General features: G+C 39.0%; 1 protein-coding gene across 4 annotated transcripts in view; it reads left to right on the forward strand.

The window, feature by feature from the left end:
• C1H12orf50 (chromosome 1 C12orf50 homolog) overlaps positions 1-10,078 on the forward strand; it is a 30,410-nt gene extending 20,332 nt beyond the window's left edge. For 3 of the 4 annotated variants that reach the window (XM_043546542.1, XM_043546545.1, XM_043546552.1), the window contains 5 exons: positions 2,164-2,274; positions 3,923-4,030; positions 5,634-5,741; positions 6,031-6,234; positions 7,910-9,329. In XM_043546542.1, coding sequence (XP_043402477.1) covers positions 2,164-2,274; positions 3,923-4,030; positions 5,634-5,741; positions 6,031-6,234; positions 7,910-8,067 — 689 coding nt within the window. In that variant the 3' untranslated portion in view covers positions 8,068-9,329. The other variant, XM_037885555.2, reaches the window with a different exon arrangement.
• Positions 10,079-12,505: the final 2,427 nt, after the last annotated feature.

A 12,505-nucleotide genomic window follows, 5' to 3' on the forward strand; every position in this document is an offset into this window, starting at 1 on the left:
TTAGAGTTTTTCTTTTTTCCCGTTAGCCAGGTGGTATGCCTGCAAAAATCAATGTCAGCTTTTATTATTATAATAGGTGATAGTATTGCTGCTTCTTAACAGAGTAATTTATGCTCTGAACATTCCTAGACGTTAGTGTAATTAGTGTGTTGGTCATTAAAGTGTTTGAGAAAGAAGTGAGATGTTAGTATATAAGTGAGAGTAGCACATTTATCATTGCCATAAAGTTGTTTACATCATAATGGAAAACTTCATGGATAACCATCTGGATCTACAATTACATGTAAAGAAGATTGAAGCAGGAAGATAGTGAACAATAATGAAGAACTGCAAAGTGAAAGAGAGTATATTATTTTGCAAAAAGAACAGGAGTACTTGTGGCACCTTAGAGACTAACAATTTTATTTGAGCATAAGCTTTCGTGAGCTACAGCTCACTTCATCCGATGAAGTGAGCTGTAGCTCACGAAAGCTTATGCTCAAATAAATTTGTTAGTCTCTAAGGTGCCACAAGTACTCCTTTTCTTTTTGCGGATACAGACTAACACAGCTGCTACTCTGAAACCTATATTATTTTGGTTCAGATAGAGATAATCTGAGATAATATTGGCTGGTAAAAGTATGATATTTTTGGACCTCTGGTTTTTACCAATTTAACCTTTTTAATAGGAGTGAAGAGAGAGAAAAATAGTTTCTCTGCACAATATCCTCTGAATTCTGTCTTGGGAGTAGAGGTATTTCCATTAAAGTACTTTTGAGGTGGTATTTCTAATGGGTATTCAAGGGCTTAGATATCACAGTGATAGGCCCTTAGAAATACCATAGATTATATTCATAAACATTAATCATGTGAACTGAGTAGCTATAATGTTAACCTCTTTGCAGCCCTCCTATAGCCTGCGTGTGGTGGCACTTCACAGGAATCGTGTAATGTGTATTTCATGTGCATTAGTTACATTACAGGGCACCCAGATGTCTAATAAAAGTGGAAAGGGGAACATTTAAGGAGAGGTTAGCGGAAATGTACTCTAAACCAATGATTAAGTCATGGAGAATGGTATGGGAGGAGAGTGACATTATCTTCAAAAAGGAAGGTTTATAATGGCACAAAGCAGTCAGTTATGAATATCACGTCTCACTGTACTTCTTGGGACGCAGTCAGGTTCTGTTCACTTTTATGATATTCATTAGCAAAAGCAGCACTAACTTGGACCCTTAATCTAACCTCACTGGGTATGTCTACACTGCATCTGGGAGTAAGCCTCCCAGCCTGAGTCCACAGACTTGTGTTAGTGGGGGCTTGTGCTAGCATTCTAAAAATAGCTGTGTAGACAGCGCTTCAGAGCCCAAGCTCCAGCATTAGTTACCATGTCTACACAGCTATTTTTAAAGCTCTAACGCGAGCCCATCTACCACATGTCTGTGGACCAGGACTGGGATTGCTCCCAGAGGCAGTGTAGAAATGCCCACTGAGGCCCCAGAAGCCTTAGGCAGATCTTTCCTGTTAAGACCAGGTATGATATGTGCAAGACAAAAGTCAGGGAATTTATTAAAACATACTGCCCACATTCCCCACCATAGGATCCCACCTCCCTGGACTTGGCTGTGGAGTGTTTGTGGAATATGAACTCTGTGGATTTGCCAGGAGACTGGAGCAGTTGCATTCTGTGAGGATGCTTCCTTTCGTCAGTCTGAATTTTGATCAGATCTGCTGACGAATAAAAATGTGCTCATGATCTGTCATTGTTTACAGAAAGAAATAATACAAGTAGAATTAAATTAATTATGCTGAAGTGAAGTGGCTAACCATTGGCAGTACAATTAAATATGTTTGATATATGTGCAATAAACATGTTTACTCACCAAAACAATTCAAAAGTTTTAGTACATTGTATTTTTTGAAAACCTCTGTCAGAGATAGGGGTTTACTCTCAACTTTATACTGTGAGATTTAATTCTATTAAGCCTTTAAGCATTCATGCAAGTTTTGCTCATAATTCAGAAATGCTCGCAGATGTATCTATTCATAAAATCAGTGTGCAAAAAATGTCCATGTTGCAAAGTGCTATCCGTAACTTCCTTTACTCTCCCAAGCTCATTTATCTACCACAAATGCACTGACTCCACATAACTAAGCCAAAAAATCCCTCTGCTTCCTTTCTAGGTGATGGTGTTACAGTTCCAACAAAGTTTAATATCACAGAAAGACAAGGAGAGGTAACAGCATCATTAGATGGTAACACCAGGACTGATCCTGGTGCCTTTGAAAATGGAGGTAATTACTTTAAAATATCGAGGAGTCCTTGTGGAACCTTAGAGACTAACAAATTTATTTGGGCGTGAGCTTTCGTGGGCTAGAACCCACTGGGAGGGTTGAGTCATTACAAAACCTAAACCTAATTTCACCCATACTAATTTCCCCCTACTGTTACACCTTCTTGTCAACTGTTTGAAATGGGCCACTCTCATTACCACACACAAGTTATTTTTCCTCCCTTGGTATCCTGCTGTTAATTGAATTGTCTTGTTAGACTGACCTCACACTTGGTAAGGCAACTCCCATCTTTTCATGTATTCATACCTGCTCCTGTATTTTCCATTCCATGCATCTTATGAAGTGGGTTCTAGCCCATGAAAGCTTATGCCCAAATAAATTTGTTAGTCTCTAAGGTGCCACAAGGACTCCTCGTGGTTTTTGCTGATACAGACTAACACGGCTACCACTCTGAAACTTTAAAATATGTGTTCTCATTATCTAATATCCTTTGGTAGATAAAATAATTTCCAAATATACCTTTCATGGAATTTATTTCTGTATTTTCTGTAAAGTCTTTTTCTTTCAATGCTGTTAATAATAATAAAAAATATTACTGTTGTATTTGGATTCCACCCATCTCAGTAACATAGTGAAAAAAATATTTTCAGTTTGGTGACTCCACTCAATTGGATTTTAATTTAATCTTGGAAAAAAAAATTGTTTCTTAGATTTGTTTTCTTACTCTGGCTGCAAAGAAGCTCACACAGCTTCAACATAAACGAGCATGACAGTCAGATATAACAGGGGTATACTAAACTTTCAGAAATTGCTATGTTTGAGAGAATATCTTTGGTAAAGCTGAACTGACTTGTTTTTGGCAGTCACATGGGAAAGTACTAAGGCCCCAATCCTGCAAGCTGTTCCATGTGGGCAAATCCTTCTGCCCATTTTCATAGGCGTCTGCTTAGAGATCTCAGTAGAGGATCCGGATTTCAGTCATTAAGAATGAACTTGGATACCACACGCATTTATATTTACCTATCATTGGTTATCTCCTTTTCTTTTGAAACCCCATCCTCTCCAGTTTAATAATTTCCCATGTGGTACTGTGTCAAATGCTTTACTGAAGTCCAGATAGATTAGTTTTACTGCATTTTTCTTGCAAAAAAAAATCATTGATCATATCAAATGTAAGTAATAGCAGAAATAATAGGGTTTTTGGTAGCATTTTATAAATTGTATCACTTTCCTGAGCCCTATATGTATTATAAGCAATGTATGTGTTTGTTTTTATGTTTAATATCTTATTGCCTGTTGTCCTGGTGCTTTGTATTTGGTTAATCAAGAGTTAATTCAGAGAGAGAATTAATTATGGAAATGTACATTCATATTGAGAGGTATGAATTAAAAGAATATTAAATATATTTTTCATTTATCTGACTTTTATATACACATTTTTACATAACTGCTTTCTATTTGTTTTTCATGTTTATGTTCTTACTATTCTATATGAATCTAACCAAAAACTAACACAAATTAAATGAAAAAGAATAAAGTGAAAAGGTTGGATTCTGCATTTTAAACACAGTACAATCAAGTTCATCTTAAAATGAGAACATACCATGTCTCTATTTATAATTTGATGATGCATCATAATTTTTTGCAGGAGGTGATTGTTATATACCACAAAGGAGTATATTTGTTGGAGGGAAGCAAAGTGAAACATTAACTGGAGAAAAAGAATTAATTACGTCCAGACGTTCAGATATGAAAGGTATGAATCATTATTTTTGCGTTTCATAATTTTGGAAAACATTTTTTGCTTTCTTTGTAATTTCACTGGACACTTGAGGCAGGACCTAAATGACATCTGTTATATTCCACACACTTTAAGTGAATTGGTGAAGTCCCATCAACAGTGTGGTTTCTTTCATCATACTAAATGATGAAAGCACTTTTATTGGGTTAGGGCAATCTTGCTCCCAATGACTTCAATATAAACAGTATCAGCTTGCTAATTATCTTTATCTTCCTAAAGCCCAAAGATCTAATCCTGGGAGCAGGTGATCACTCTCAATTCCAGTGAAAGTCGATGACAATTGAGGGTGCATAGCATCTCAGAGAATCAGGACCCTAATGAATACCAATGTAAGGCCCTGATGCAGCTAAGCACTTGAGCACATGATTAAATCTACCTAAGAACTACTCTCATATTTCAGATTAGTCACATGGTAAAGTACCTTGCTAAATTGGGACCATAATTTGCACTACAGGATTCCAGAATATGTTTGGAAGAACACAAAATTTCCTTATCTGAATATACTTTTTTTTACGTATATGATTATTGTTGGCAAATCATTTCTTGCATATTATTCTTCTGTTGTTGAAGTAAAAGATAAGACGACAAATTCTGGTTATAAATCACAAGTAGGTTAAAAAGTAATGAAACTGTCTACATACATTGAAGTGGAAGTAAAGAATTTCTCCTATATTTTGGCCTGAACTGATAGGAGCAAAAGGTAGTGCTTATGCTGATCAGCTGGATGTGAAAGCAGACAAAGCCTTGGATTCCTGTAGTGGAGCAGGGGACATAGGGTCATAGAGTTTGATAGCTGCCATGCAATGCAGGATGTGAGATTCTGCCCTTCCCTTACTCAATCTCCTTACTCTTGATGTAAGCACAGAGGGAAGACTTTTCTTTCATATGTTAAGCATCATAATTACCAGTGTCTCATCTAGACCAGCTGACTGACAAGGCCAAGGACATATGAGGGTCAGTTATATGTTGCACAATAGCTCATTCCATAGTTGCTATGCTGTGTTTTGGGTCAACATGCATAAAATTCTGCTGTGAGTCTAACACACTCACTTTTGTAAAGGACCTCCTGTTCAAACAAGCTTACATAAAATCCATGGGTTATAGTCAGGGAACATATGTGTGGATTACAGCAAATATCTGCCCTCCGTAAAATATATGTTGTATTGTCTCAGATTTTTTGGCTTGCATATATGGACACCTTTTGAGCCAGAATTTGGGCCAGAAATATCTGTTACGTACTCTAGTAACACCTAGTTTCCTAAAATAAGCTTGAGGTTTGATGCCCAAATTTTGAGAACTTTTTTTTCTAATAGAAACTTTTGGCACCATTATGATTTTACTCTTAGGGATGATATTTATTGATATTCTTACTATAATTACTGTTTTCAGTATCAGTTTTTTAGCACATAAAAGAAAGGTCTGTATCCAACAGAGAGTGTATGTAAAATGTGAGGAAGTTATTCTTGTTTTAATTCAACACTCTACTACTTTAATGAGGCAATTTTACTAAATAATGTGTTTTTTCAAAAAATAAATTTGTTTTATTTTTCTCCCTTAGCAATGAGCCACACTGAGCCTGTAAAGAAGCGTCACTTTAAAGGAGTGAAGAAAAAGAAATGGATTTCTGAAGAACCAAAAAACTCATTCAGCATGTTTGCAGGCAAAGGTATTTTGAGAAATCATTTGGTTAATTTGTTTTAAGTTAATAATTCCCTGTCTGTAGAAGCTCACCCCCCTCGCTAGGCATCAGAGCCCAAGCTCCAGCCCAAGCTGGAACTTCAAAGCACTGTCTCCACAGCTGTTTTTAGAATGCTAGTGGACCCCCCTTGGGGTTGGGAGGCTCGCTCCAAAACATGGTGTAGACATACTCTGTGTGCCCTCCTCTCTGACATAGTATGTCAAACATTGAATAGCATCTATCAAATTTAGCATAATATTGTTTTTCCCCTTTGCAGCAATGCATGCTTCGAATCCAAAAGGTAAAGCAAATTGCCAACAAAATGATCAAAGCAAAGATGCTGAAAATACTTCTTATGTTCCATCTCAAAGAGCCATTGGGAGAAGCATTTCCTTGAATTCTCCAGAACCTGGAAGATCAACAAACATGACCTACAGTAATGTCAGTGTTACCAAAGAATCCAAGCCGAATCCATCTACAGGTGAGCTCCTGATTACACAGGATTCCTTGCCTAGAAGATCGTCCATATAATTGGTCAAGTACCTCAGTTATGCCAGTGCAACTCCACCAGATTAGTATAACCAGTGTGACAAAGCTCTGTCCTTGCCTCCGTGGGTCCCGCATTTCCTGGCTGATTTCACTAGCCTCAGAGGCTCACTGTGACCCTCCATGTAACCCTTCTCTCTCTAGAGACAAGGGTCACAGTCTACTGAGCCATTTTCATCATAAGCCAGCGAGGGAGATGAGGAGAAGTTATCCTTCCTTGCACAGTCTCTGTTGTCTCCCAGTCTCAGTGATTAATCAGGGGGCAAAGAGGGGGAGCCCGGGCCCACCCGCTACTCAGGGCTCCAGCCCAGGGACCCTAATAGTATCAGCTATGGTAGCTGATCTTTTAGAAACATAACGTGTACAATTCCCTGGGCTACTTCCCCCACAGCAGCCCTCACTTCCTCAAGCTCCACTTCACCCTTACCTCAGGGCCTCCTTGCTTGTGCCTGATATGGTGTGTACTACTCAGCCTCTCCAACAGCACAACTTCCTCCCACAGCTCCTGACATGCACACCCACCTGACTAACTGGGAGGCTTTTAACTAGTTTCAGCCAGCCCCTGATTGGCTTCAGGTGTCCCAATCAACCTAGCCTTCTCCCTGCCTTCTGGAAAGTTCTTAATTGGCCCCAGGTGTCTTAATTGACCTGGAGCAGCTGCCATTTCACTTATCCTGGTACCAGGGATTTGTTTAGCCTGGAGCTAATATATCTATCTCCCACTACTTTTCCATAGCCATCTGGCCTTGCCCCGTCACACCAGCTGGACAAATTAAGACTGGAAATACAGCATTAATTTTTAACAGTGAAAGTAAATAACCCCTGGAACAACTTACCAAGCATCATGGTGGCTTCTCCATCACCTAGAAACAGTGAGAGTAGTTAACCATTGGAACAGTTTACCCAGGGTCATGGTGGATTCTTCATCATGGACAATTTTAAGATTGGATTTTTTTCTAAACAATCTGCTCTAGGAATTGTTTTGAGGAAGTTTCATAGCCTGTGTTACACTGGAGGTCAGACTAGATGATCACAATGTTCCCTTCTGCCTTGGAGTCTGTGAAAAACCAAGAGCAGAGTTTGACCCAATATAATTGTAATAAGCAGGTCTCATTGCAATATTTACAGATAAAAATGAAAATTTTCATGCACTTCTGTGGAAGTTGCCAATTAAAGTCAGACAACATTCTCTTGAGCAGTAGTTCTCCCATCTTTAGAGGGTGCAGCACAAATCCACCTCCATGTCCAGTCCAGCTGGCACACACCAAAAGTTCCCTAGTGCATATTAATGTAGTACTGTTTGAAATGGTATTAATATAACGTGCTATTGGGAATTTTTAGTGCATGCCAACAGGGGCCACCGAAGCCAGTTACTGCACAACGTGCTGGTGCACTTTAGAATTTATATGCCAGCTAGTGTGAACCAAGGCACTGTGTAGACAAGCCCTCAGTCTCTGTTTAAAGTTTAAATTATTTTATATTTTGGAGATGGCTTTTGTTGTGTCAGTTGATATTATAGCTAATATTTTTGTAACATGAATAGCAGAATAAGAAGCAGTTTACTGTAATTGTAAGTGAAAATGTAAATCAAGAATTATATTTCTTTACAGACAAATGGACTGCAGCATCCTATAATTCACCAGCGTGGAGAAAAAGAAGCCCACATACAAAAGCATACTCTAAATCTGAAAAAATCCATTCAGGTACTTATTTGACAGCATTACTTTCAGTGCAAGGTAATATAGTAAAGATGACACATCTGTTTTAATTCTCTCTCCAGCTAGAATCTGGAAGAAGCTTTTACCTAGGCACCTACCTTAAGATGACTGTTTTCTAAGGGGAGCTGAAAAATCCGAGAGAGTTGTCTGCCCTTTTGTTTTGAGACCACGTCCTTTTACCCAGTATCTCATGGTTTCCCACTTTTGGCAAGATACATGACTTCCTCTAAAGTCAGGAGCTACTATGCTGTTGTTACTGTATGGAGTAGCTGTTGGCTTGCAGTGCTGGACAAAGTACTATGGTTATGCAATCCACATTACTACAGTGTGGGTCTTTATCCCCCTTTAGTGGTTTCTCCAAAGAAGACCTTAATGAGAATGCAAAGCTGCAAGCTAGGGGACTAAGTCCTGTAGCTCAAGCAGTAGAGCTGATGCACTGAATGCAGGATGTCTCAGTCCCCTCTGACAATCCATGGCAGGTTGTCATCACAATCGGCACCCTTCCTCACCCTCCCTTTGCTTTCTAAGACTTCTGTTCGCCAAGATATTTAAGCACGTGCCTAACTGCTTAAGCACGTAAGTTGTGTGGCTGTTTAGGCTTAAAATTAGGCATATGCTCAAGTACCTTGCTGAACTGAAACCTAAGTCCATACATCTTCACTACAGTGTCTATATTGGACCCGGAGCCCTTCCCAATCCAAAAGTGGCAATACAGCGCTGGAGCTTGTGGAATCTCTGTGATCCTCCCATGGTCCCCAGCCATGGAAATTGCTAGGTGATGCAGGGCAGGTTCTTCTTCCTCTGTGGCATACAGTCTTATGTGGTCCTCAAGATTGCTAGTTTCAGAAGATATCTTTTAAATAGTCTGCGAACAACCACAGACATGGTGAACTGAATTGCTCTTAAATGCTGGAAATGATGTCCCTGAGTGAATCAATGTTTCCAGTGAAGGATCAGGCTTCAGTGGTGGTCTGACTGTAATTACTAAATAATCTCTGCCCTTCAGGTTTTCCCATTTACAAAGCTGCCCACATTTTCCCGAATGTTATTGCATAAATTCTATGTGTGATATGCATTTTTAATGCGCTCGCACACACACGCATTCAGACAGTGCTTAAAAGATCTATTTGCAAAGATGTTGGAGAAAAAAATCTGTGTGGCATTTTGAAAATGCGTCAGTTATATTGAGTGAATATTTTCTCTTTATTGTAATAAACTGTTATAAGTGCTAAATGCTCCAACGCTTAATAAGTCTTTAAAAGGACATGGAGATTTATAACAATAAATTATACAAAAATATGCTGTGTATTTTGGCTACAGATCCAAGAAGAAATGGAAGCAAGTGAAAAAGAGAAAGAAAGAGACTTTGAGAAAATAAAGGAGTGAAGTACAATCCATCATACAATTTACAATAAAAAATGATAAAAATGCAAATTCAAGAAATGAGATTATCACATGCTTCACACTGGAGATCCAAAGATGATAAAATGCAATTTCTAAAAATAAGATGCAGGAAGTGTACACTGTATGATTTCAAAACTGATAAAAATGCAAATTAAAAAAAACGTACATACTGCTTGTATATTTATGAGGTCTGCAGTCTATTCAGTATAGTGTTGAAGTTTAACCTAGTTTGAAAGTTGGACTATTCAAGTCATTTTTAACTGTGATCCTGGCTGTAAAGTACAGATTGATTCTAAACCAGATCTTTGATCTCTACAGAGAAAAGATCCTTGAATGCAGCCTCCTTCCATTTTGTTTCCCCAAATGCTGTAGGACATACTTAATAATGAGAATGGATGTGGCTAGCTGGATTTAGTGAAGCAGAGCAGCAGTTCAGAGACAGTCTTGATCTGTAAGATAGACAGTCTTGATAAACAGGCAAAGACAGTCTTGATCTGTATGATAGGGTCTGTGAACAACTTCAAACTAGGGGACTTAGGGTGGGATCCACAAAGGTTCTTAAGCACCTAAACCCCTGGTTTAGGCCTCTAAATTTTGGGTTTAGGTCCCTAATTCCCAGTTTTGGCTCCACTGTGATCCACATATCTCTGAAAAACAACGAGGAGTCCTTGTGGCCATGAGGACTCCTCGTTGTTTTTGCTGATACAGACTAACACGGCTACCACTCTGAAACATATCTCTGAAATGCTCTTACTCTCTTATTTACATCAGTGAGGTTTGGATCAGGCCCTTAATGCCCTTTGCATTCCAAAATCTATTTTATTTTTACTACAGCCTGATATGCACCTAAAAGTTAGTTCAATTTAGCTACATTATTCAGGGTTGTGAAAAACTTTCATTCCCAGTGCAACATAGTTAAGTCATCCTAACTCCTATTTAGACGCAGCTGGCTCGATGGACAGATTCTTCCATTGATCTAGCTACTGCCTCTTGGAAAGGAGATTTTACTACAGCGATGAAAAAACGCCTCCTGTCTCTGCAGTAAGTGTCCGCACTACAGCGCTAGAGCAACGGTGCTGCTGTAGCACTTGTAGTGTAGACATAGCCTAACTGAGAACTAGGGTTTTTAAAATGTTCTCAACTATAAAACTCAATCTGTAATTACTTGGGGCTAGTCTACTCTAGAATTGCTACGGCGGCGCAGCTGTACTGATGTAGCTGCGCCGCCGTAGCGCTGCTAGTGCGGACAGTCTATACTGATGGGAGAGAGCTCTCCCATCGGCATCATTACTCCACCTCCCCGAGCGGCAGTAGTTATGTCGGCAGGAGAACTTCTCCCACCGACGTAGCACTGTCCACACTGGCGCTTAGGTCAGTGTAACGTACGTCGCTCAGAGGGGTGACTTTTCCACACCTCTGAGTGACTTAAGTTATACCAAAGTAAGTGCTAGTGTGTACAAGCCCCTTGGTAAATGTTAACCTAAAGGAAGACGTTACAAACATGATCCCCATGTTCATTACCATGTTAAGTCTCAGTTAGTGACAAAAACACAATCTTTAAAGAATAAATATAGAGCTTGATATTTAGGTACTGAACACTTCTGGTGAGGTGCTAAGTGCCTTTAACTACCACTAAAGTCAGTCGGAATTGAGAGTATTCAGCACTTTGCAGGATCAGATCCCTAGCTAAGGTCTTTGTCACAGCTGGAAAATAGTCTTAGGATTCATTAAAAAACAAGCAAACAAACAAACAAAAATGGAACAATGTCTGGTATTGTTATTTCCAAATCACCAGAGCCTCTCCTACTGTATTACTTAACCCTCTTATAGCTGATTGGCTTTGTCTTCAGTATCCCATTAAGCACTTCAGTGGGAATTGAGGAGAATCAGCACTTCACACAAACAGGCCCATACTTTGCATTGTTTTCCAGATCATATTTCTCAAAGCAGAATTATATTATTAATAAAATAGGTTAGGCATTTTAGGCACCTGAAATAGTTAGTAGTCTAAAAAATGCCATCGCCTGTGTTTTATAAAAACCTGTAAAAACTCCTTCCTGAGACCCTACATTTCCGAGCAATAACTCCAGGGGTATAAACTCCAGGGGTATAAACAGCATTGTAACATGAAATAAGCTGTATATATAAGTAATACATCAAAATCTCTCTTTATTGGACACCCAAAGGACCAACACAAATTTGTTGCCTTATACAGCTGGTCTTTAAAGTTTGAACAAAATTGTACTGGAAACTTTGGTGATACGTTAGTATAGGGATTTAAGGCAGTGAGCTCCCAGTGGAGGTGATCATTAGTACAAATTTTACAGCATATAAATATTTGATTTAAAAAAATAAAAATTAAGAAAAATACAAATGGATTTGCCTGTGAAAAAGTCTAATCAGAACTGTAGTCACTAGAGGTCAGTATAGTCATAGGAATGGAATCAAATCACTAACAACATGATTTTACTAACTTTCTTCAACATATAGGGTCTGATGCTAATTTGTAGTAAAATCTCTTTTGTGCTGCTTTGGCATGAGTTTAAAGTGAGTGGAAAAGACCCATTACAAATCCACTTGTAGAGAGGGCCTCACTCCTTGATGTAGAGCTGTCATAATGCCTCTGCATCAGCCCCGGACCCATCGCCTCCTGGAGAAGGCTGTGGGAAACAAAGTGCAAGTTGGAGCAGCTCCAAGGCTGCTTTAATGTGTACAGGGGGACAGGCCAACCCCTGCGTGGTCCCAGAATATGGGGAGCACAAGAATGAGGAAACTGAGATTCAGACCCATATGAGTTTGACATTGTGATTTTTTGCAGATGAAAATATACATGGAAACTTACTGCTGTGAAGCACAAACTTTGAAACACTATGGTGTAACTATAATGCATTTTAGAGCAGAGTGATAGAGGGCACTTAAATATAGACAAGATACGTTTATAATATTTGCAAATAAAAAAGAAGAGACATCTGGAACAATGGGCACTCTGGGGCCTAATTCTAGCCTTGATGCTCTTGCCTAACTTGTATTAACAGAGGTGAGAGTCACAGTGGAGAACTAAAAGAAAAGGAGTACTTGTGGCAC

The sequence above is a fragment of the Chelonia mydas genome, chromosome 1, assembly GCF_015237465.2.
Source record: "Chelonia mydas isolate rCheMyd1 chromosome 1, rCheMyd1.pri.v2, whole genome shotgun sequence".
In the NCBI taxonomy this organism is placed as follows: domain Eukaryota; kingdom Metazoa; phylum Chordata; order Testudines; family Cheloniidae; genus Chelonia; species Chelonia mydas.